Source organism: Rhinopithecus roxellana, chromosome 15 (assembly GCF_007565055.1).
Source record: "Rhinopithecus roxellana isolate Shanxi Qingling chromosome 15, ASM756505v1, whole genome shotgun sequence".
Classification (NCBI taxonomy): Eukaryota; Metazoa; Chordata; class Mammalia; order Primates; family Cercopithecidae; genus Rhinopithecus; species Rhinopithecus roxellana.
Window position 1 is genome coordinate 13,734,870 of NC_044563.1, and position 25,315 is coordinate 13,760,184.

General features: G+C 52.9%; 1 protein-coding gene across 5 annotated transcripts in view; it reads left to right on the forward strand.

Moving 5' to 3' along the window:
* The first annotated feature begins 1,184 nt into the window (after positions 1 to 1,184).
* Positions 1,185 to 25,315, forward strand: part of DPP3 (dipeptidyl peptidase 3) — a 29,552-nt gene continuing 5,421 nt past the window's right edge. Inside the window, exons 1-17 of one of the 5 annotated variants that reach the window (XM_010366413.2) lie at positions 1,185 to 1,651; positions 3,353 to 3,627; positions 6,303 to 6,392; positions 7,644 to 7,781; positions 8,371 to 8,445; positions 9,013 to 9,106; positions 12,283 to 12,413; positions 12,526 to 12,656; positions 12,730 to 12,788; positions 13,754 to 13,948; positions 14,108 to 14,220; positions 14,582 to 14,674; positions 16,152 to 16,214; positions 16,316 to 16,440; positions 16,581 to 16,701; positions 18,050 to 18,229; positions 25,101 to 25,263. In XM_010366413.2, the coding sequence (XP_010364715.1) occupies positions 1,600 to 1,651; positions 3,353 to 3,627; positions 6,303 to 6,392; positions 7,644 to 7,781; positions 8,371 to 8,445; positions 9,013 to 9,106; positions 12,283 to 12,413; positions 12,526 to 12,656; positions 12,730 to 12,788; positions 13,754 to 13,948; positions 14,108 to 14,220; positions 14,582 to 14,674; positions 16,152 to 16,214; positions 16,316 to 16,440; positions 16,581 to 16,701; positions 18,050 to 18,229; positions 25,101 to 25,263 (2,098 nt within the window). In that variant the 5' untranslated portion in view covers positions 1,185 to 1,599. Of the gene's footprint in view, positions 1,652 to 2,283; positions 2,305 to 2,329; positions 2,350 to 2,630; positions 2,654 to 3,349; positions 3,628 to 6,302; positions 6,393 to 7,643; positions 7,782 to 8,370; positions 8,446 to 9,012; positions 9,107 to 12,282; positions 12,414 to 12,525; positions 12,657 to 12,729; positions 12,789 to 13,753; positions 13,949 to 14,107; positions 14,221 to 14,581; positions 14,675 to 16,151; positions 16,215 to 16,315; positions 16,441 to 16,580; positions 16,702 to 18,049; positions 18,230 to 25,100; positions 25,264 to 25,315 lie in introns of those variants that run through there. The other 4 variants (XM_030918599.1, XM_030918600.1, XM_030918598.1 and 1 more) reach the window with 4 other exon arrangements.

Genomic DNA, 25,315 nt, shown 5'->3' on the forward strand with positions numbered 1-25,315 from the left:
TGTGTGTATCTGTGTGTTGGGGTCAGGGACACCTGAACTATGTGGTGTTATAGGAGTCAGTGAACCTCTTAGCCTCAGTTTCCCTATCTGTACAATGGGTAAAGTGATGATACCTCAGGATTTTTGCAAGAATTAAATGATGTCCTCCATGCCAAACTGGTAGCAAGGGACCTCAGGACATGCTCATGTTATCTGTGATCATAAAAATGTGATCACGTGGCTTGGTTGGGGGTTCCGAGAGTACTGGGATCTTTTCCTTGCCTGAGCTGTCCCCTGCTGGCAGTGGACAGCACTACCTCCCTTATCTGAGTACATTTCAACTTCACCTGTCAGCCAACTTTATACCCATTTTAAAGACAATGAAAATGGAGGCACAGGAAAGAAGAGGGGTGACTTTCCTGAGGACACTGACCAACTGGTTGAACTCCTTCATATAACAAGTCATCATCAAAGCTAACAGCTTGTTAACACTTGTGTCAAGCAGGGCCTTGGGCACCTTTGCGGGTGAGAAACTGGTGTCTATGGTAAGCAGACGCTGCCTGGCCTAGACATGGGCGTGGCAAGGAGACTGTGTGGGATTTCAGTACCCAAACGCCCCTCACCCTGCGCAACTATAGGGAGCGGCACTGCAGCCAACACATCACAACTTACAATATCCCTTGAATTGGATTCAATTATTAGCCTGGTTTTCCGGTTCATAAAGCCAAGACTCCCAGACAACCTCGCTCCACCCCCAGTCTGACCCTGGGCCCTCACCGCTACTCCCCACTAGGCCTAGGCCCTTCCACATGCCCCACCCAGACCGTGGTTTTGTGAGTCCGTCCAGACCTGTAAAAGTGGACTGCAGGCCCGCCTCTGCTCTGGACTCCCTTTCGGGGCTGCCGGAGGCTTTTCTCATCCATCAGGCATTTGACAAGCCCCAGGAAACTGCCAGCCTGTTTGTGCTAAGGAAACTGAGGCTCGGGAATGTTTAGCAGCTACTTCCAGGCCCGTGGCGGGTGGGTGGTAGTACAGTGAAGCACTCGAGGCGCTTCTCCGCGCCCCAACACGGGTGAGACCACCTCAGCCCTGGCCCGAGCCCACTCGACCGTAGCCTCGATTCCCGGCACCGAGAGCTTTGCAACTTCCAAGTCTCCACTCCCAGGCCCCGAGTCCCGAGAGTCAGGGGGAGCCACATTACTCCTATTGTGTAGGTTCCCACCTGCAAGAGTTAGGTCGGGGCCTCTGGGGTGAAACCCCAAAGGAAAGCGGGATCAGGACTGGGGGAGGGGGATCGGGACTGGGGGAGGGGGATTCCCAAGTCCCTGACACCTGCGCCAGGTCGGCCTGGGCTTAGTGACCTCGTCAGTCCCGTTTGCCAGGACTAGGCCGCGGCCAGGCTGGGCACAGAGGTACCCGGTCCGGCGCGTGTGGGGCCTGCAGACAAAAGGCCGAGCCCGCAGGGCCAATCCGCTCACCACCGCGTAGCGACTGGGGGCGGGAGCCGGAGAGCCGAGAATAGATGCGTCTCGGCGCATCTATTGGCTGGTATTGACGCCCATCCAGACCCCGAGGCCAGGCAGTTGGCCAAGGGGGGCGGGGTTTGCAGAGCCCCAATGAATGGGGGAGCCGGAAGCAGGAAGTGAGTTTGCGAACGGAGCAGCTGCTGCAGGTGAGGCGCGGCGCCTGGGTTTTGGGGATCCCAGTGTCATCCCGGGGGACCAAGGCGAATCTGTACTGAGCGCAAAATAATTCCCTTTCTGCCCACTCTCCAGTACCTCCTCCAAATTCACCCCGCCCTCGAGGCTAAGGAGCACGCTGGGGAGCAAAGAGTTAACAGCCCATTCCGAATCTTGAGGCTGTGCTATTGGGGCGGAGCTTCTGGAGTCCGGGGCTGGGCGGGGAGGCTGGAAACTGTCCTAGCCGGGAAGGGGCGTGGCGGGGAGAATGCCCCGGGTTGGGGAATCCCCGGGTTCCAACGGGGCTGTCAGACTTTCAGTAAATTGTTGGCCTTTCCAAGCCTCAGCTTCCCTATCTGTAAAATGGGTTTTCTTCTGGTTGTAACTTCCGGTTGTAACTTCTGTGGCTTCCCTGGCGGAGCACAGGGAGAGAGTAGGAGAATGGAGGGCCGAGGAAAGGCGGTTAGAGGGATGAGAATGGGACAGGTGCAAGGAAAATCATTTATTGCTGTGAATATTTTCCGTCCAGGCGACCTCATCTGATTAGCGCACCCACCTGGTAATACTGAGGTTATTCCCTCTTTTACAGAGGAGGCAACGGAGGTGCAGAAAAGTAAAGCAATGGAAGTCTGGGGCCGAGTCCTGGGTAAAGGCCGAGCCTTTCCAGCTGGCGGCCTGGAACTTTATCCTTGTGAGCCCAGTGGAAAGTGTGAAGAATTCTGAACAAAGGCCAGGCGCAGCACCTGTAATCTCAGCACTTGGGAGGCTGAGGCAAGCGGATCGCTTGAGGCCAGGAGTTCAAGACCATCCTGGACAAAATGGCGAGACCCCCACCCCCGGCTCTACCAAAAATGCAAAAAATTAGCTGGGCGTGGTGATGCACGCCTGTAGTCCCAGCTATTTTGGAGGCTGAGGCAGGAGAATCACTTGAAGTCGGGAGGCGGAGGTTACTGTGAGTCAGGATCATGCCACTGCACTTCAGCCTGGGCAACAAAGTGAGACTCCATCTCAATAAAAGAATACTGAACAAGGAAGCAGGGAGGGGCCTGGGCTGGGAGCCTAGAGATGAGGATCTCTGCTGCTGATGTCTCCATTGTGGGATTAGGCAAGGCTCTGAGCCTCGGTTTCCCCATCTGTAATACTAGGTAGTTAGGCCAATCTATTTTTTTTTGAGATGGAGTCTCACTCTGTCGCCCAGGCTGGAGTGCAATGGTACGAGGCTCACTGCAGCCTCCACCTCCTGGGTTCAAGTGATTCTCCTGCCTCAGCCTTCCCAGTAGCTGAGATTACAGGCGCCCGCCACCACGCCTGGCTAATTTTTGTATTTTTAGTAGAGAGGAGGTTTCACCACATTGGTCAGGCTGGTCTTGAACTCTTGACCTCAGGTGATCCACCCACCTCGGCCTCCCAAAGTGCTAGGATTACACGTGTGAGCCTCCTTACCTGACCTTAGAATCAATCTTTAACGTTTAGGGACTACAGGCCAAATATGGTCCACCAGTGTATTTTGTGACCCCTTGGGTGAGTCATCTGACCTCTGAGCCTCAGTTAGCATATCTGGTGAATGGGTACAATAGTATTCCCTTCCATGTGGGCTTTTGGGAGTATTAAATGAGATTATAAGAGTTCAGAGCCAGGTATGCAATTGGTATGGGGTAAACAACAGCTGTGATGACAGTGATGGTTCTCAGCAGGGCCCATGGCGGACACCCAGTACATCCTGCCTAATGACATCGGCGTGTCTAGCCTGGACTGCCGTGAGGCCTTCCGCCTGCTGTCACCCACAGAGCGCCTCTATGCCCACCACCTGTCCCGTGCTGCCTGGTACGGAGGCCTGGCTGTGCTGCTTCAGACCTCCCCCGAGGCCCCCTACATCTATGCTCTGCTCAGCCGCCTCTTCCGCGCGCAAGACCCCGACCAGCTGCGCCAACATGCCCTGGCTGAGGGCCTTACCGAGGAGGAGTATCAGGTTAGTTCCCTTGGGCCAACCTGCATTTCCTGAGTGGCTTCTGGGTGTGAAAGACCAGGATACAAATGTCTGTCTCTTTCAAGGGGTAGGTGGAGGATTAGACCAAAGGTTACAAATTCAGGCACTTCCCCTCTCTGGAGCCTCAGTCTTCTCATCTGTAAAATATGCATATGGGGTGTCTGTACCTCTTAGTGTTGTGATGATCCACTTAGAACAGTGCCTGACTTCAAGATAAATGATGGCTGCTGTGATCATAACAAAAGAAACTGTGGTGGAGATTCAGGGAAGGAGAGGAAAGAGTCCAGAGTAGGTATCAGGAGGTCTGAATTCAGGACCAGTTCTTCTCTACCACACTATGTGGCCCTGGGCAGAATGTTCTGCCTGTCCCTTGGTTTTTGTTTTTGGACGTATTGGCCAGGTAATACACGAATTCTTAGTGCATTGCAGCAATGCAGAAAGACGCAAAAAACACAAAGATCACTCATTCTGTGCCCTCCTCAGAGGTAGCCCACTGAGACTGGTACAGCCTTTTCTTTCTCTCTCTTTTTTTTTTGTCACAGAGTCTTATTCTGTCACCCAGCCTGGAGTGCAGTGGCGCAATCTTGGCTCACTGCAAACCTCCACCTCCCAGGTTCAAGCATTTCTTATGCCTCAGCCTCCCAAGTAGCTAGAACTACAGGTATGTGCCACCACGTTGGGCTGATTTTTATATTTTTAGTAGAGATGGGTTTTCACCATGTTGCCCAGGCTGGTCTTGAACTCCTGGCCTCAAGTGATCCACTTGCCTTAACCTCCCAAAGTGCTGGGATTACAGGCGTGAACCACCGTGCCTGGTCTTGGTTACAGCCTTTTCAATCCCGTCTGTGTATTACATACCTATATGTGTATATGCATGGTGAATCAGTTCCTTATTTTCTCTTTTATAGAAATGAGATGATGTTCTTTTCCTGCTTTGTGTCCTGCTTTTTCCATTGAATGCCATGTCTTGGAGAACTTGGAGAATGGGGTACATTTAAATGTACCTCATTCTTTTTTATTGACTGTGAAGTATTCCACAGCAGGGTACACTATAATCAATTTAATCTTTATTTCTGGACATTTAGCTTGTCCTATTTTTCTTACAAACAGTGCCATGGTGAGCATACTTGCGCATACATGTGAGGGAGATCTGTTTCTAGAAGGAGAACTACTGGGTCAAGGGCTCTGTACATTTACAATTGACTGATTCTGTTAAATCATCTTCTAAAAAACTTTCACTGCATTATATTCCCACCAAGAGTGTACAAGAATATGGCTTGTTTTTCTATATGGGAAATGAAGGGATTGGATTGTTTCTCTCTGAGCTGACATGCTGTTTATTCTACCTCTTTTGAAGTCTGGGCATGTACTTCCCATCTTGGGCCTTGGCTTACTCATTAAAAGAGCTAATATCTGTGGAAATATTTATAAACGGAAAGGTGCAACCGAAGCATTAGTATTTTCAGGGAAATTCTTTTTTTTTTTTTTTTGAGACAGAGTCTCGCTCTGTCACTAGGCTGGAGTGCAGTGGCACAATCTTGGCTCACTGCAACCTCCAACTCCCTGGTTCAAGCAATTCTCCTGCCTCAGCCTCCAGAATAACTGGTATTACAGGCGCGCACCACCACAGCCAGCTAATTTTTGTATTTTTAGTAGAGACAGGGTTTCAGCATGTTGGCCAGGATGGTCTCAATCTCCTGACCTCGTGATCTGCCCGCCTCGGCCTCCCAGAGTGCTTGGGATTACAGGTGTGGGCGCCAGCCATTCAGGGAAATTCATGTTTGCAAGTGGCAGAAACCCAGCTCAAATTGGCTTACGTGAAAAGGAGAATTGTTGGGTTACATGATTGAAAAGTCCAGGTCTAGAGGAAGTTTCAGGCATGGCTGGACTCAGGGACTCAGTGCTACCACTGGGATGCAGTCTTCATCTCTCAGCTTGCTTGCTTTTCTTGCTCCTAGAGGGGAGCTCCAGGGGTTCCAGGCCTGATGATCCCTGGTGTACACAGGCTCTTTGCCAATAGGAAATGTCCTGGGTAGCGCTCTTAAGCCAGCTTGAGCCTTGTGCCCATCCTGTAGCCAAGGATGGTGGTTTCTCAGACTGGCCAAGCCAGCTTACATGCCCAACGCTGGGGCTGGGGGAAGGAAGATCCCCCACCCTCCCACCCACAAAAGGAGGATTGAGGTCTTGTTACCAGAGGAAGATCTGGGGCCAGCAGAAGCCATAGAATAGATAGATGATTAAGGCCCCTCTGGCTCTAACATGTGATGCTTCCGAGGCCAGCAGCCTGACAGGTCAGAGGCTGAGGACAGGCTCCGGGGAGAAAGAGGGAGGTGGTGCTGGAACTGGGCCTTAAAGGACACAGTAGTCTCAGGTGGCTGAGAGGGTGCGGGGATGGAGAGGGCAAAGGCAGACGAACACCTGGGTGTGTTTGGGAACTGCCCAGAAGATCAGTTAGTCCAGACAGCAGGGATGTGAAAATGGGTCTGTGAAAGTGAGTGTGGGCCAGACTGGGGCTTCCCAGGACCTGGGTCCTGCCTGCACATTTCCCAGCCTCACCCACACTGGCTCTGCTGGGGCATTCGCATCTCAGGAGGGGGTGTTGCTGGGGTCAGGGAGGCTGTGCTTCCTGGGTCTCTGATGCCTGTCTACCCCCTCAGGCTTTCCTGGTCTATGCCGCGGGTGTTTACTCCAACATGGGCAACTACAAGTCCTTTGGTGACACCAAGTTTGTTCCCAACTTGCCCAAGGTGAGCCAAGGGAGGGTTGGGGAAGGTGGGGATGGGGGCTGGTGGGGTAGGGGTGGAGAATGCAGTAGAAGGAGCCCCAACTGGAGTGTCAGAAGCCCTGAGCAGAACATGGACCCTGTCGCTGCCACCCTGCATGACTGTGAGTGTCACCAACCTCACTGGGTGCTGTGGCCTCTTTATGTATAAAGGAAAAGCACAGCTCTCCCTGGCCGCTGATCTGCAGGCCAAACAAGGGCGAGATGTGGAAGTGTTTTGTGAACTTTCAGGTGCTCTCAAAAATGGAGCTTGTTGGTCATCACCAGGAACAGTGGGAAATACTGGGCTGGGGGCATCCCTCCCAGGATTATGAGGCTTGAGCCTATCTAGGGCAGAGGTGGTTCTTACAGCAGGTATAAGAGCTGGGACTTTAACATGCACACAAGTCACTTGGCGGTCATGCTGACATGCAGCATCTGATTCAGCAGGTCTGTGGTGGACCCAAGATTTGACATTTTTTCTTTGAGACAGGGTCTTGCTCTGTCACCCAAGCTGAAGTGCAGTGGTGTGATCATGACTCACTTCAGCATCAACCTCCTGGACTCAAGTGGTCCTCCTGGCTTAGCCTCCCAAGTAGTTGGGAATATGGGTGTGCAGCACCATACCAGCTAAATTTTCTTTTCTTTTCTTTTTTTGAGATAGGGTCTCACTCTGTCACTCAGGCTGAAGGGCAGTGGCACGGATACAGCTCACTGCAACCTCAACTTCCTAGGCTCAAGTGATCCTCCTCAGCTTCCAGAGTAACTGGTACCACAGATGCCTGCCACTGTGACGCCTGGCTAATTTTTTAAAATTTTTTGTAGTGACAGAATCCCACTGTGTTACCCAAGCTGGTCTTGAACTCCTGGGCTCAAGCAATTCTCACACCTTGGCCTCCCAAAATACTAGGATTACAGGCATGAGCCGCAGCGTCTGGCCTAATTTTTTTTATTCTTTTTAGAGAAGGGGGTCTCTCTATGTTGCCTAGGCTTGTCTTGAACTCCTGGCCTCAAGTATCTCTCCCTCCTCTGCCTCCCAAAGTGCTGGGATTACAGGCATGAGCCACCACACTTGGAGGCTTGACATTTCTCAGGCCCTGCCAGTGCTGCTGGTCCACGGACCACACAACGAGCCAAAGCTCTTAGACCATGGGAGAAGAGATTGGGAGTGGATAGGGAGGCTCTGGAAGGCAGGTTTGGGTGGTGTGACTGGGCCATTGGCTTCCCCTTCCCGTAGGAAAAGCTGGAACAGGTGATCCTAGGGAGTGAGGCCGCTCAGCAGCACCCCGAAGAAGTCAGGGGCCTCTGGCAGACCTGTGGGGAGCTTATGTTCTCTCTGGAGCCAAGGCTTCGACACCTTGGACTGGGGAAGGAGGTGAGGCCCCTGACTCCCCCAAGGGGACAGGGAGTGGAGGGAATTCTTCGAGGCCACCTGGTAAGGAGGGAAGGACAGGGGATGGGGAGGCAGTGGGCTCTGCCTCACACTCCTGAGGCAATGCTGCTCCCCACTGCAGGCCTCAGTTTTGTCATCTGTAGAATGGTAAGCAGGTTGGGTCAAATGCTTTCTGAATGCCCTCCCAGATCTGACATTCTGCACACAGGATGCCATGTGCTGATGGAGGGAAGGAGAGGAAGGCTGGAGGTGGAGGGAGCTGAGGAGGGGACGGCAGGGAAGGAGGGGGTCCCAGGTTTCCCACCTCTGGAGGCCGCATCTGTTGCATGGGAAGAGGACCTTGGGAAGCCTTAGGGGTGGGCCAGCCTGAGAGAGGCACAGGCAGGGCTGCAGGAATGCTGGAAGTTAGCATCTGTTTGTTTGTTTTATAACTTTTTCCCCGGAAGTAGATGGAGGGGTAAGCGGTAGAGGCTGCTGGAAGGAGGGAGGGGCAGGAAGCCTGGGAAGATGAGTCCCTGCAGCCCTGACCTTGGCAACTCCTCTTTCTCATGTCCCCTCTCTTCCCCAACAGGGAATCACCACCTATTTCTCTGGGAATTGTACCATGGAAGATGCCAAATTGGCCCAGGACTTTCTGGACTCACAGGTTTGGGGTTGGGGAGCTCAAGGTAGCAGAGGTTTGGTGGAGTTCCTAGTCCCAGCCCCCTCACAACTGGTGCCCACTCCTGGGTCTCTGCTTGACTACTCCCTGCTAACTAGGGAAGGCACCACCCCTGCCCACCCCAGGCTGTAGAGCCTAATGACAGCCTCAGGGCTGGGCGAGGAACCAGGACCTCAGGCCACAGGGGTGTGAGGCTCTGAGGTCCACGTGTCAGTGGCGCTCCCAGCTTAGCCACTCACCAGCCATGTGATCAGTTTCCGTGTCTGTGAAGTGGTACCCACCTCCGGTAGCCCTGGGTTCGCAGAGGCCATGCAGTGCCTGGCATAGTGGTTGGAGTCAGTGCTTAGTAGAAGTGCACAGTGTCCCGAGCAGAGCAGGAGAGTTGGCCCTGGGCTGCCCACTCCCACTCTCTCCCGCTCCTCCCAGCCAACCTGGAAGGCCCAGCCTGCTTTGCCTCCATGCCTTCTCCCCGGGGGGTGACCCATTTTCCTTCCTCCCACCCCACTGCCCTCTCCAGACCTCACTCTCAACCCCTGCCCTGGTCTCTTCTAGAACCTCAGTGCCTACAACACCCGGCTCTTCAAAGAGGTCGATGGAGAAGGGAAGCCCCACTACGAGGTGCGGCTGGCTTCTGTGCTTGGCTCAGGTGAGCTTAGCCCCAGGCTTCCCTTCTGCTCCCTCCCAGGCATTTCCGGACCTGGGTGGCTCGGGTCCTGCCAGCCCTGCCACTCCCGCACAAAGAGAATCCTTCTCTCCTAGGAGTTTCTACATAAGGCCTGGGAATGGCTCTAGTTTCTCTATATCAGTCCCCTATTTGTCTGTGAACCAATCCCTGAGGGCTGGCAAGGGACAGGTCTCTGATTGGCTCAACCTGGTCTCAAGCCTACCCTGGAGTCAGGTGATGAGGTTGGCCCTTCAGGCCAGGCGTGGCGGCTCACACCTGTAATCCCAGCACTTTGGGAGGCTGAGGCAGGTGAATTACCTAAGGTCGGGAGTTTGAGACCAGCCTGGCCAACATGGTGAAACCCCGTCTCTACTAAAAATATAGAAATTAGCCAGGCATGGTGGCATGTGCCTGTAATTCCAACTACTTGGGAGGCTGAGGCAGGGGAATCGCTTGAACCTAGGAGGCAGAGGTTGCAGTGACCCAAGATCTCACCACTGCACTCCAGCCTGGGTGACAGAGCAAAGCCCCAGGTCAAAAAAAGAGGCTGGCCCTTTCCAAACCAACTGCACTTGGGGTAGTAGTAGTGGGACCTGGGGTGATATTCTGAAGGGGAAATTGGGGTCCATTCCCAGGAGAGAAGAAATAGTGTGGACAGAAGTGTCCAGGCCTTTATGAAGACCTTTGCCACCTGGCTCTTTGTTCCCCACCTGCACCCCAGCCCCTGCTTCATCTCCACATCCTCCCACTCAGACTCTGTGCTCTGGCCATGCTCAACAGCATCCAGTTCTCACGGACCCTCTCTAGGTCTTTTTGTTTTTGTTTTTGTTTTTTGAGACAGAGTCTCGCTGTATCACCCAGGCTGGAGTGCCCAGGCTAGAGTGCAGTGGTGCGACCTTGGTTCACTGCAACCTCTGCCTCCCGGGTTCAAGCGATTCTCCTGCCTCAGCCTCCAGAGTAGCTGGGATTGCAGGCACCCATCACCACACCTGGCTAATTTTTGTATTTTTAGTAGAGACGAGGTTTTGCCGTTTGGCCATGCTGGTCCTAAACTCCTGACCTCAGGTGATCCGCCTGCCTCTCGGCCTCCCAGTGTGCTGGATTATAGGCGTGAGCCACCGCGCCTGGCCCCTGTCCAGGTCTTTGCACAATCCATTCCCCACTTCCCATGCGGAACCCCCTCCAGCCTCTCCTTGTCCCCTGGCCACCTCCTCCCCATCCTCTAGGCCGTGCATGGACATTGCCTTCCCCAAGACCTTTCCCCGTCTTCCCATAACTGAGTCCATGCCCTTCTCTCTTCCCATCGGCACACTCAGTAGCTTCCCTGACTACAAGCTCCGCGAGAGAAGGGCCTGTGTGTTTCATCTACTGTTGTCTCTCCGGTGCCCAGCGCTTGGTGGATCTGAGCTTCCACCGGGGAGATGATGGCAGATGTGCGTTCAGAGGAACAGGAGTTGATCTCAGTGGAATATAAGCTGGGCTTATACTTACACTGCAGGATGCAGTGTCAGGCAGTGGTTGAATGTGGCCCTGGAGCCGGGCTGCCTGAGTGGGTCATTATCTATTGCTGTGGAACAAATCCTCCCCAAATGTAGTGATACAAAACTGCCTTTTCATGCTCATGGACACTGGATCAGGAATGCAGGTAGAGCACAGTAGGAACAGCCGGTTGCTGGGTGACCGTGTCTGAGGCCTCAGCTGGGAAGACTCGACAGCTTAGGGCCGCAAGCATCCCCAGGCTTGTTGGCTCACACGCAGGTGCTGGCTGCCGGCTGGAACCCAGCTGCGCTGTTGACTAAAATACCTCACATGGCACCCTCCTATTGTTTGTGGTAGCTGGGCTCCCAGAGTGAGCCTCCCAGGAGAGCCAGGCGGAAGCCTGCTCACCTTGTGTGACCTGGCCTCAGCACATGGTGTTCCTGCTGCTGAAGTCACAGCCTTCCTGGCTTCAGGAGGAGGGAACACATCCCACATCTCCATGGGCAAAGTCACAGTTGAGCTGGACATGATGGCTCATACCTGTAATCCCAGCTACTCAGGAGGCTGAGCCAGGAGGATCGCTTGAGCCCAGGAGTCTGAGATCAGCTCGGCAACCTTGCAAGATCCTATCTCAAAATTAAAAAAAAAAAAAAAAAAGACGTAAGACAGGAAATATTGTGGCTGTTTTTGCTCGTTTGTTTTTACATAGCCTTGAAGTATATTTTATTGATCAGGGACAACAAGGAAAATACAATAGTGTGTAAGCATCCCATTGCTTCTATAACAAATTGCCACAAATTTAGTGGCACAAAACAACATGAACTTATTACAGTTGCAGGGGTCCAGAGTCTAAAAGCAAGGCTGGGCCGCATTCATTTTGGAGTCTCAGGAGGAACGTGCCCCCGCTTGCCTTTTCCAGCTTCTGGAAGGCTGCCCAGCCCCCCAACTTCACTCCACCTCCCTTCTGCTATCGTCATAGCTCCTCTTCCCAGTCACCTTCTTGTCTCCCCGTGGGACTGTTGATTACGTTTGGGATGTGGCTGTCTTTTTAAATCCAATCTGCTACTTGCTATCCACGTAAGCTCTCGGTGCCTTAGTTTCCCATCAGTGAAATGGAGATGATAATTTCTGCCTCCCCCCAGAGTTGGAGTGAGGCTTAAAGGAGTTAACACATGGAAAGCACATGTTATGTGATACATATATTTTTGTTTTTTAGTTTTTGGGTGTTTTTGTTTTTGTTTTTGTTTTTTTGAGCTGGAGTCTCTGTTGCCCAGGCTGGAGTGCAGCAGCGCGATCTCAGCTCACTGCAACCTGTGTCTCCTGGGTTCAAGCAATTTTCCTGCCTCAGCCTCCTGAGTAGCTGGGATTACAGGTGCCCACCACCACGCCCAGCTAATTTTGTATTTTGAGTAGAGACGGTATTTCACCATGTTGGCCAGGCTGGTCACGAACTCCAGACCTCAGGCGATCTGCCCCCTTGGCCTCCCAAAGTGCTGGGATTACAGGTGTGAGCCACCGTGTCTGGCTGATATATATATTTTGGAAGACGAGAGTTTATACTCATGTCTGTTGGCTACAGGGAGCCATTGAAGATCTTAAAGTGAAAGAGTGCTATGGGGAAAAGTTGGCTGAGGTGGCTTACTCCGGCCTTTTCTCTGAGTGACACCTTCTTTCCCCAGAGCCTTCCCTGGACTCTGAGATGACTTCCAAGCTGAAGAGCTACGAATTCCGGGGAAGCCCTTTCCAGGTGACCCGAGGGGACTATGCGCCGATCCTCCAGAAGGTGGTGGAGCAGCTGGAGAAAGCCAAGGTTGGACTGGCTGGGGGCTGAGGGGTGCAGGCTGAGGACCCCTCCGGGCAGCAAAGCTGGTGTGGAGGTGGGTTGACCTCACACAAGGCTGACCGACTCCTGCTCACCTCAGGTGTATGCAGCCAACAGCCACCAGGGGCAGATGCTGGCCCAGTATATAGAGAGCTTCACCCAGGGCTCCATCGAGGCCCACAAGAGGGGCTCCCGCTTCTGGATCCAGGACAAAGGCCCCATCGTGGAGAGGTGAGGCGCCAGCTCCACCCCACCCGCCCCCTCCTGCCCACCCCTCCTCCACCTCTGCCCTTCTCTCCCCCAGTTACATCGGGTTCATCGAGAGCTACCGTGACCCCTTTGGTTCCCGAGGAGAATTTGAAGGTAACTCCCTCGGGGAGGAGGAGGTCAGTCACAGTTCTTTCCCCCATATCCAAGTCCACGTTTCCAGTGTCCCCTGATGGTTCTCCCCACCCCCACTCAGCCATAACCATAACAATAACAACAGCCATGGTAAATAAACACCATTTACAGTGTATTGGGAACTGTTGTAAGAAGCTTAGCTATATTAACTAATTTAGAGTTCATCACCCCATGAGGATGTTTATCCTCACTTAACAGGTGTGAGCACTGAGGCCAGTTGGGGGGTGACCTGGAAACTCTGGCTCTGAACTACTTTGCTGTGCTGCCTCTGGTGTCTGGTCAGGGCACAGGCTCCAGGTAGACATGTGCCTCCTAAGCCCAGCTTCACCACTCCCAGGCTGTGTGACCTTGGGCCAAATAGCCTGACCTCAGCACCAGTGCGGTTAGGATGCAGACTGCTGCACTCAGTGGCTGGAAGCAGGATGAACATTGTGACTGGACCTGACCCGGGGCTGTCATCCCAGGCTGGTAGCAGGCTGCCTCGGCCCCCAACCCCTTCCCCAGGGGACCCACCTGTGCAAGGCAGGGCATCCAGCCTGAGGATTCAGCCACTTCGCTGACTGCCCTGATCCTCCCCAGCCGCTGGATGTAGAAGAGTCTGAGCATCTGCCTGCTAAAGCCAGAGAGATTAGTCTGGGAGGAGAGCACACAGCCTGCTGGGGCTCGGGTGAGCCCCTAGACCCAGGCCTAGGGAGAAGGGGCAGGCGGCCCAGGGGCCTGAGCGGGAGACAGGTTTGTGCAGTTGCAGCTTTCCTGTCCAGGTCCTGACCTAGTAGGGCCCAGACCTGGGTCACTGCTGTCCCCAGCTGCCAGCCCAGGGTGACTGCATACAGTAGGCATTCAGTACATGCGTGATGGCTGGAGTAGGGTGAAGTGAGAGCCCTCCTGGAACCCTGCCAAGCCACAGCTCCCTCCCTCCCCTGCAGGTTTCGTAGCTGTGGTGAACAAGGCCATGAGTGCCAAGTTTGAGCGGCTAGTGGCGAGCGCAGAGCAGCTGCTGAAGGAGCTGCCCTGGCCCCCAGCCTTTGAGAAGGACAAGTTCCTCACCCCCGACTTCACCTCCCTGGATGTTCTCACCTTTGCTGGCTCTGGCATCCCTGCTGGCATCAACATCCCCAACTGTAAGTGTCGGCAGGCCCAGCTCCCGAGCCCCAGAAGCCTCCTTTTAGAGTCGTCCCTCCCTCTCCACACACACACACTCTCCACAAACTGTCCTGTGCCTCTTGTCTGTGACCTTTGACCCTTGCCTCTTCTTCCTGGTCCTTCTCCGCCTTCTCCAGACGATGACCTGAGGCAGACGGAAGGCTTTAAGAATGTGTCGCTGGGGAATGTGCTGGCTGTGGCCTACGCCACGCAGCGGGAGAAGCTCACCTTTCTGGAGGAGGATGACAAGGTGGGTGCCAGCAGTTGGAGGGTCGGGGCTGGGCCTCACCTTCCTCAGCGGACTCGGGAAGGCAGACAGCCCAGAGCAGTAGAGAGGAAAGCACAAAGCTTCCGTCCTGGCTCGGCCACTTCCCAGCCACGTGACCGTGCGGACTTTGGAGCCTCGGTTTCCTCTCGGGTCACACTAGGGAGGCATCCCTCCCTTCCTTCTGGGTTGTTGCAGGGATGAGATGGGCTGTGGGGTGGAGCACAGTTGGCCTTTACCAAGTACATGCATTGAGATAGGCCCTTGGCCCAGGGGAGGGGAGGCCGACAGGCTCTGTGGCCAGGGCTGGCCAGTGGACAACGCAGGTCTCTGCTTGTCTTGGCAGGATCTGTACATCCTCTGGAAGGGGCCCTCCTTCGATGTGCAGGTGGGCCTGCATGAGCTGCTGGGCCATGGCAGCGGCAAGCTCTTCGTACAGGTAAGAAGGCAGCGGCCAGCACTGGCACCCCAGCCCACAGCTCCACTCCCCACAACCTGCCCTACCCAGTGGTGAAGCTGCTGTAGCCTCTGCCCTCAGGGGCTGTGGGTTGGGTGGGGAAAATGGCCCCTTAAGCAGAAAAGACCCTGTCTTGCCCTTCCTCAAGATGTCCCAGGAGCTCAGATGCCCGGGTGTAGAGCCTGGGTGTAGAGGGCCCTCCAGGACAGTTCAGCTGCTGTTCCTCACATCAGGAGGAATTGCTTGGCTCAGGCTAAGGAAGCACACCCTAAGGGCGTGGCTCCAGCAGCCCCAGGACAGACACTGGGGATAGGGGGCGTCTCTGGGTGCTCCCATCTGAGGCAGCAGTGCTATCTTTGTTTGCGCTGCTGTTCCGTGGAGCCTGGGCTTTTCCAGGGATCGTAGGGAGCCACTTCTCCCCAGAGCGGCCCCTTCTTGCCAGCCAGCCAGAGTGACTGGAGTCCCCTCCACACCTACCCAGGGAATATGGAAACACAGACAACGTTTTATGGGGGGCTGAAAAGCTGATGTAGACCCCCAGCATGGAGATGACCAGAAGTGGGGTGGGGTGTGGCCCCTCCCTTCCGAGGGTGGGGTTCTTGGTGGGCCCTGCTTCTTGGGGTGTGGGGCTGCTTCCCTGGATGAGGAAGGGCTGGAACTGGGCCTCGGGGCCAGGAGGATGCGCAGAACAGCTGCTGAGGCAGCAGGCTGGCGAAACGCCTTGTCCAGACTTTATCCAAGCTGTGTGTGGCCTTGGATAAGTCAGCTCCTTCACCAAGCCTCAGTTGGCCCATCTGTAAAATGAGATTCCTGACCCCTGTTGTGTGGGCTGTTGTGAGGAGTAAAGGTGAAGACAGTAAGCCCTGACACACAGTAGGTCCTCAGCAAACAGGTATTAGTGTTGAGAGAGAGTGTCCACGGAGGTTGTGTGCTCTGACTCCAGTTTGGGGCTCTTAGGCTCCAAGCCTCAGTTTCCTCGTCTGTGAAGTGGGATAATAGTAGCACTGTCCTCGGAAGATGGTTGTGAGGGTTAAAAGGACGCTGCATGAAAGACGCGTGGCATGCAGTGGGAGTGGCAATGCCAGGAGCCGGGCCAGAAGCCTGTGGTGGGCACAGCTGGGCTCTCTGGCCCACCCACTGCAGCATCTCCTACTGGGGTCTGGAGACACCAGATCTGGGTCCTCACAGGACTTGCGGCAAGTTCCTTGACTGTCTGGCCCTCGGTTCTCCTCTCTGTGCCGTGGGGTAGGCATCTCTGGTTTTCACGTTCCTGATGGCTCTGAGGAGGCAGCCAGCATCACAGGGCTCAAGGCTGTGCAGGCATCAGTGTGTGGACGGACCTGCTGCTCCTGCGTTCCTGCTTGCCTTCCTGAGCCACTCTCTGGGCCTGTGGATTCTGGTGCTGGAGGCCTGGATCCAGCTGGGGGTGCCTTTCCCTCACCCACCCTGTGTTCTGCAGGATGAAAAAGGAGCATTCAACTTTGACCAGGAGACAGTGATCAACCCAGAGACGGGCGAGCAGGTGAGGGAGGCCTCAGTGGAGCCCCAGGGTACTGGGAGGGTGGGCACAGGTGGGGTGGGGCAGTGGCCACCCTAAGCCTGACAGTGGAGCTCTTTTTCCAGATTCAGAGCTGGTATCGGAGCGGGGAGACCTGGGACAGCAAGTTCAGCACCATCGCCTCCAGCTACGAAGAGTGCCGGGCTGAGAGCGTGGGCCTCTACCTCTGTCTCCACCCGGAAGTGCTGGAGTAAGAGCAGCAAGGCCGAGGGGTGGGCTGTCCCGGTGCAGTGGCCAGCCCTGGGGGCATGGAGGGTGGGTGGTGGCGGCCGGTGGAATGGGGACAGGGCAGCCTCTGACCATCCTGCCACCTGCCTGCCCCTCTCACAGGATCTTTGGCTTTGAGGGGGCTGATGCAGAGGACGTGATCTACGTGAACTGGCTCAACATGGTTCGGGCCGGGCTGCTCGCTCTGGAGTTCTACACACCTGAGGCCTCCAACTGGCGACAGGTGGGGCCTGGGTGGGGCCCCCAGGAGGCAGAAGGGAGCCTGCAGTGGGCGCCAAGATCAGGGTGCAAGGATGGGACTGCTGTACCTTTAAGGCAGACGGACAGGGTTTAATGCCAGACTCCACTGTTTGGGGGGCAAGTCACATCACTCTCATGAGCCCCAGAGTTCCTCCCTGTGAAGTGGGAGTAGGACTCTCCCCGGCCACCATTTCACAGTGAATCAGATGAGGTGATTTTATTAGGACTCCTCGCAGTTGACGCACTCTGTGCCACACACAATTCTAAGCGCCCTCCATGAATTCACTACACCAGGAGGTAGATGCTGTTGTTATCCTCATTTTAGAGAAGAGGAAGTTGAGGCACAAGGAGATGAAGCAACTTGCTACTAGGTGGCAGAGCCAGGATTCGCATCTATACGGTGCCTCCAGGGCCATTTGGTGCCACGGCTCCATTTTGTGTCCTTTGGACATGGGGTAAGTGATATAAATTTTTTTTCTTTTTCTTTTTTTTTTTTTTGAGACAGAGTCTCGCTCTGTCACCAGGCTGGAGTGCAGTGGTGTGATCTTGGCTCACTGCAACCTCTGGTCCCGGGTTCAAGCGATTCCCCTCCCTCAGCCTCCTGAGTAGCTGGGACTACAGGCGCATACCACCATGCCCGGCTAATTTTTTTGTATTTTTTAGTAGAGACGGGGTTTCACCGTGTTAGCCAGATTGGTCTCGATCTCTTGACCTTGTGATCCACCCGCCTCAGCCTCCCAAAGTGCTGGGATTACAGGCGTGAGCCACCGCGCCCCGCAAGCAATAGAAACTTTTTGACAAAATCAAATGGGTGTGGTTTGAGGAGGTGATGTGACATCATTCAGGGTACACAAATGTGGGTCTGAGTTGTGGCTCTTCCTTTACTAGCTGTGTGCCCCTAAGGAAGTCCATCCACTTCTCTGGGCCTCTGTTTTATCATCTGCAAACTGGGGATAATGACGCTTACTTGGTTCCCCTTTTGAGCACAAACAAGGTTGTGGAGGAGAAAGTGTTTGGGGACCCTGGAGGGGGAAGCTGCTGTCCTCAGTGGGGGATCTGGAGCAGCAGGGATCACGGTGGGTGACATGAGGAGCATGGGCACCAGGTCCTACCTGGAAATGGCCTCCCTGTCTCCAAGGGCAGCCTGCTCTCTCTGTTAGCAGAGGAAGGAGGAAGCATTTGAGGGGAGGGGAATAAGCAGAAAAGGACCCACAGGGTGGTGGAGAATGACAATAACAGTTGCCAATAAATGAGCAACTGGGACCAAGGACCAAGCCTAGGACCATGCACTTGATACGGGCTACAAATGCTGTCTTTCCCCGCCCCGGCAGGCCCATATGCAGGCCCGGTTTGTGATCCTGAGAGTCTTGCTGGAGGCTGGCGAGGGACTCGTTACCATCACTCCCACCACAGGCTCTGATGGGCGCCCAGATGCCCGGGTCCGCCTCGACCGCAGCAAGATCCGGTCTGTGGGCAAGCCTGCTCTAGAGCGCTTCCTGCGGAGACTTCAGGTAAGCAAAGGCCTCTCGCCTGGATGGGCCCCCGCCAACCTCTCCAGGGGCAGAGTGTTACCATGTGCCAGGCATGGAGAATAAGCTGTGAACAGTTTCTTATGCTGCAGTAAGGAAAGGTAGCCAGTAAACATGTGAGCACACCGGGTGCCTCACGCCTGTGATCCCAGCACTGTGGGAGGCCGAGGAGGGCGGATCACTTGAGCTCAGGAGTTCGAGACTAGCCTGGGCAACGTGGCAAAACCTCGTCTCTACAAAAAATACAAAAATTAGCCAGGCATGGTAGTGCGCGCCCGTAGTTCCAGCTACTCCAGAAGCTGAAATGGGAGGATCACTTGAGCCTGAGAGGTCGAGGCTGCAGTGAGCCATGATTGTACCACTACACTCCAGCCTGGGTGACAGAATGAGATCCTATCTCTAAAAAAAAAAAAAAAAAAAGGAATAAGGACATCTTTTATTTATTTATTTATTTGTTTGTTTGTTTGTTTGTTTGTTTTTGAGACAGTTTTGCTCTTGTTGCCCAGGCTGGAGTACAATGCACAATCTCGGCTCACTGCAACCTCCTCCCAGGTTCAAGTGGTTCTCCTGCCTCAACCTCCCAAGTAGCTGGGATTGCAGGCTCCCGCCACCACGCCCGGCTAATTTTTGTAGTTTTAGTAGAGACGGGGTTTCACCATGTTGGCCACGCTGGTCTTGAACTCCTGACCTCAGGTGATCCACCCACCTTGACTCCCAAAGTGCTGGGATTACAAGTGTGAGGCAACACGCCCAGCCAGGACATCTTTAAGAATGAAGGGGCCAGGCGCGGTGGCTCAAGCCTGTAATCCCAGCACTTTGGGAGGCCGAGACAGGCGGATCACGAGGTCAGGAGTTCGAGACCATCCTGGCTAACACGGTGAAACCCCGTCTCTACTAAAAAATACAAAAAAAAAAAAAGCTAGCCGGGCGAGGTGGCTGGCGCCTGTAGTCCCAGCTACTCGGGAGGCTGAGGCAGGAGAATGGCGTATACCCGGGAGGCGGAGCTTGCCGTGAGCTGAGATCCGGCCACTGCACTCCAGCCTGGGCGACAGAGCGAGACTCCGTCTCAAAAAAAAAAAAAGAATGAAGGACATTTTTAGACAAACAAAAACAGTTTACCATTAACAAACCGTCAGTAACAACACTTCTACAGGATATAATTTAGGAAAAAGAAACAGCCCCAGAGAGAAGGTTGGATAAGCCGTAAGAAATATGGCTGAGTGATGCTGAAAGTAAATATACAATATGAACTTTGTATACCAATAAAAATGCTCAATTTGGCTGTGTGTGATGGCTTATGCCTGTAATCCCAGCACTTTGGTAGGCTAGATTCCTTGAGTCTAGGAGTTCAAGACCAGCCTAGGCAACATAGTGAGACGTCATCTCTACAAAAAATTTAAAAAATAGCCAAGTGTGGCTGGGCGCGGTGGCTCATGCCTGTAATCCTGGCACTTTGGGAGGCCGAGGCAGGCAGATCAACTGAGGTTGGGAGTTCGCGACCAGCCTGACCAACATGGAGAAACCCCGTCTCTACTAAAAATACAAAATTAGTTGGGTGTGGTGGTGCACAGCTGTAATCCCAGCTACTCAGGAGGCTGAGGCAGGAGAATTGTTTGAACCCAGGATGTGGAGGTTGTGGTGAGCCAAGATCGGGCCACTGCACTCTAGCCTGGGCAACAAGAGCGAAACTCCATCTCAAAAAAAAAAATAAAATAAAAATAGCCAAGTGTGGTGATGCACGCCTGTGGTCGTGGCCACACAGGAGGCTGAGATGGGAGGATTTCTTGAGCACGGGAGGTAGAGGCTGCAGTGAGCCATGATTGCCACTGCACTCTAGCCTGGGCGACAGAGCTAGATTCTGTCTCTAAAAGAAAAAGAAAAGATAACATATTGATCAAAAGTTACCATAAAGAAGGTGTCAAGTGTTACACTAGGATAGGATATTTACAACACATATGGTTAGTCCCTGCTTATCCACAGTTTTGCTTTCTGCGGCTGCAATTAGCTGCAATAAAATACAACAAGATATTTTTAGGCTGGGTATGGTGGTTCACGCCTGTAATCCCAGCACTGTGGGAGGCCCAGACAGGCTGATCACCTGAGGTCAGCAGTTCAAGACAAGCCTGGCCAACATGGCGAAACCTTGTCTTTACTAAAAATAGAAAAATTAGCTGGGCATGGTGGCAGGCGCCTGTAATCCCAGCCACTCAGGAGGCTGAGGTATGAGAATCACTTGAATCTGGGAGTTGGAGGTTGCAGCGAGCCAAGATTGCGCCACTGCCCTCCTGCTTGGGTGACACAGTGACACACTGCCTCAAAAAGAAAAAAAAAGATATTTTGAGAGACAGGCTGTATTCACCTAACTTTTATTGCATTATTTTGTTACATTTGTTCTATTTTATTAGTAGTTATTGTTAATCTCTTCCTGTGTCTAACTTATAAATTAAACTTTCTCATAGGTGTGTATGTATGGTGAAAAAACAGTGTATATATAGGGCCCTGTACTACATGGTCTTGGAACATATCCTCCATGTATCTGTGGGGGCTACTGTACTAACAAAGGGCTCATATCTAAAGTACATAAAGAACTTTTCAGCCGAGCACAGTCGCTCACGCCTGTAATCCCAGCACTTTGGGAGGCCGAGGCAGATGGATCACTTGAGGTCAAGAGTTTGAGACAAGCCTGGACAACATGGTGAAACCCGTCTCTACCAAAAATATAAAAACTTAGCCGGGCGTATTGGCAGGCGCTTGTAATCCCAGCTACTCAGGAGGCTAAGGCAGGAAAATCGCTCAAACCTGGAAGGTGGAGGTTGCGGTGAGCTGAGATCATGCCACTGCACTCCATCCTGGGCAACACAGCGAGACTCTGTTTCAAAAAATAAAGAAAGAAAAAACTTTAAAAAAAAAAAGTGAGGGAGAAAAGATAGCCCAACAGAAAATAAGCAAAAATGAACAGAAGAGGAAAATGAATCGCGCTTGACCAACTAAGGGAAGATGCTCAACCTCGTTAGTAATTAGGCAAGCTCGATCTAAGCTGCATAAGTTACAACTGATACCCACCAGCATGACAGAAATTAATAACTGCCAGCATCCACTTAGTAGACTGAGCAATGAGGACTGCCACCCACTGCTTTTGGAAGGCTGAATTACATACGAATTTCAAGAAAGAGCAGCATCATCTCTTAAAGTTGTGCATTCCTGTCACCTACACAGAATTAGTTCTGTAAAGACTTGCATCTGTTCATCAGGAGACATACAGGGATGTTCACATCTGCATTATTAGCAAAAAGCACCGGCTGGGTGTGGTGGCTCACACCTGTAATACCAGCACTTTGGGAGGCCGAGGCGGGCAGATCACCTGAGGTTAGGAGTTCAAGACCAGCTAGGCCAACATAATGAAACCCCTTCTCTACTAAAAATAAAACATTAGCCGGGTGTGGTGGCATGTGCCTGTAGTCCCAGCAACTCGGGAGGCTGAGGCAGGAGAATCACTTGAACCCGGGAGGTGGAGGTTGCAGTGAGCCGAGATCGTGCCACTGCACTCCAGCCTGGTGACAGCGAGACTCCATCTCCAAAAAAAAAAAAAAAAAAAAAGTACAATGTCAAGGATAGTGGTTTCCTTAGATGGGGGCAGCCACAGAGTGCAGTCAAGCAGAAGCAGCAGAACTAACTCTGAGGTGAGGTGGGGGTTGTATGAGTGCCTGTTTTTCTTTTCGGTGTTTTTTTTTTTTTTTTTTTTTTGAGACGGAGTCTCACTCTGTTGCCCAGGCTGGAGTGCAGTGGCCGGATCTCAGCTCACTGCAAGCTCCGCCTCCCGGGTTTACGCCTTTCTCCTACCTCAGCCTCCCGAGTAGCTGGGACTACAGGCGCCCGCCACCTCACCCGGCTAGTTTTTTGTATTTTTTAGTAGAGACGGGGTTTCACCGGGTTAGCCAGGATGGTCTTGATCTCCTGACCTCGTGATCCGCCCGTCTCGGCCTCCCAAAGTGCTGGGATTACAGGCTTGAGCCACCATGCCCGGCCTTGGTGGGGTTTTTTTTTTGTTTTTTTTTTTTTGTTTGTTCGTTTGTTTTTGAGATGGAGTCTCACTCTGTCGCCCAGGCTGGAATGCAGTGGCAAGTTCTTGGCTTATTGTAGCCTCCGTCTCCCGGGTTCAAGCGATTCTCCTGCCTCAGCCTCCCAAGTAGCTGGAATTACAGGCACATGCCACCACACCCAGCTAATTTTTTTTGTTTGTTTGTTTTTGAGACGGAGTCTCGCTCTGTCGCCCAGGCTGGAGTGCAGTGGCTGTGATCTCGGCTCACTGCAAGCTCCGCCTCCCAGGCCATTCTCCTGCCTCAGCCTCCCGAGTAGCTGGGACTACAGGCGCCCACCACGGTGCCCAGCTAATTTTTTGTATTTTTAGTAGAGACGGGTTTCATCGTGGTCTTGATCTCCTGACCTCATGATCCGCCCACCTCAGCCTCCCATAGTGCTGGGATTATAGGCATGAGCCACCATGCCCAGACTTTTTTTTTTTTGAGACAAAGTCTCGCTCTGTCACCCAGGCTGGAGTGCAGTGGCACAATCTCGGCTCACTACAACCTCCGTCCCCCAGGTTCACGCCATTCTCCTGCCTCAGCCTCCCGAGTAGCTGGGACTACAGGTGCCTGCCACCACGCCTGGCTAATTTTTTGTATTTTCAGTAGAGACAGCTAAAAGACACCGTGTTAGCCAGGATGGTCTCCATCTCCTGCCCTCGTGATCCACCCACCTCAGCCTCCCAAAGTGCTGGGATTACAGGCGTGAGCCATTGTGCCTGGCCAAACTTTTTGTATTTTTAATAGAGACGGGGTTTCACCGTGTTAGCCAGGATGGAACTTTATCTTGTATGTGTAAGAAATGTTTTATTTTATTTTTATTTTATTTATTTATTTATTTTGAGATGGAGTCTCACTTTGTCACCCAGGCTCGAGTGCAGTGGTGCAATCTTGGCTCACCGCAACCTTCACCTCCTGGATTCAAGCGATTCTCCTGCCTCAGCTTCCTGAATAGCTGGGACTACAGGCACCACCATCATACCCAGCTAGTTTTTGTATTTTTGTGGAGACAGGGTTTCACCATGTTGGCCAAGCTGGTCTTAAACTCCTGACCTCAGGTGATCCGCCCGCCAACAGGTGTGAGCCACCACACCCAACCAGAAATGTTTTATTTTATAAAGGGTAATGGTCATACCTGCCTTGTTTACATGTCAAATGAGATAATCAAATGAGAAACATTAGCTTTAATTTTGTGGGCATTTACTCTGTGCTAATCATTGATCTGTGTTTCTCACTCATTCAGTGCATTAACACTGTGAGAGAGCAGAACTGTTCCTGTTTATAGATATTCCTGTTTAGGTATTAATGATAGAGTGGTTTAGTAACTTGTCCGAGGTTACACGGCCTGTGACAGGGCCCAGCATTTTGCAGGGTGTCTTAGTCCATTTTGTGCTGTTGTAACACACCAAAATACCAGAGGCTGGGTGATTTATAAAGAACAGAAATTGGCCAGGTGTGGTGGCTCACGCCTGTAATCCCAGCACTTTGGGAGGCCAGGGCAGGGTAGATCATGAGGTCAAGAGATGGAGACCAGCCTGGCTAACACAGTGAAACCCCATCTTTACTAAAAATACAAAAAATTAGCTGGACGTAGTGGCATGCGCCTGTAGTCCCAGCTACTCGGGAGGCTGAGATAGGAGAATTGCTTGAACCCGGGAGGCGGATGTTGCAATGAGCCAAGATTGTTCCATTGCACTCCAGGCTGGGTGACAGAGCGAGACTGTCTCAAAAAAAAAAAAAAAAAAGTGTCTGGGTAGCGGTGGCTCACGTCTGTAATCCCAGCACTTTGGGAGGCTGAGGCGGGCGGATCACGAGGTCAGGAGATCAAGACCATCCTGGCTAACACGGTGAAACCCTGTCTCTACTAAAAACACAAAACGTTAGCTGGGTGCCTTTAGTCCCAGCTACTGGGAGGCTGAGGCAGGAGAATACTGTGGACCCGGGAAGCGGAGTTTGCAGTGAGCCAAGATCGCACCACTGCACTCCAGCCTGGGCAACAGAGCGAGACTCTGTCTCAAAAAAAAGAAAAAAAAAAAAAAGAACAGAAATTTATTTCTGACAGTTCTGGAGGTGGGAAAGTTCAAGATCAAGGCACCACCTAGTTCATTGTCTGGTGAAGGCTGCTCTCCCCTTCCATCCAAGATGATACCTTGTTGACGAATTATTTGGAGGAGAGGAATGGAAGGAATGCTGTGGCCTCACATGATAGAAGGCAAAATGGCAACAGGGCCAAACAGGCATGAAGGCTGTTTTCCTTTTTCTTTCTTTCTTTTCCTTTTTTTAGAGATGAGACGAGGTCTCATTATGTTAACCAGGCTGGTCTCAAACTCCTGAGCTCAAGTAATCCTCTCACCTCGGCCTCCCCAAGTGCCCAGGATTGCAGGCATGAGCCACCATGGCTGGCCTTTTATTTATTTATTTATTTTTTCCATAGAGATAGGGTCTTGCCACATTGTCCAGGCTGGTCTCAAACTCCTGGGCTCAAGTGATCCCTGCCTCCTCCTCCCAAGGTACTAAGATTACAGATGTGAGCCACCACACCCAGCTTGAAGTCTGTTTTATAAAGGCCTTAATCCCATTCATGAGGAAGGAGCCTTAATGGTTAAGTTGAAACTTAACCGTAAGTTTCAACACCGGAATTTTGGAGGGGACACATTCAAACCATAGCACAGACTGTCCAGAGCTGACCACAATCAGCTGTGGCCTGTGGCAGAGCCCTGTGGACACCGGGTAAGTGCCCATCCTAGACATTTACTCCATCCTTCCCACAGGTGCTGAAGTCCACAGGGGATGTGGCCGGAGGGCGGGCCCTGTACGAGGGGTATGCGGCGGTCACTGATGCGCCCCCGGAGTGCTTCCTCACCCTCAGGGACACCGTGCTGCTGCGTAAGGAATCTCGGAAGCTCATCGTTCAGCCCAACACTCGCCTTGAAGGTAATGGACTCTTGGGCTCCCTTGATGAGCACCACACAGGGCCCTCTGGGAA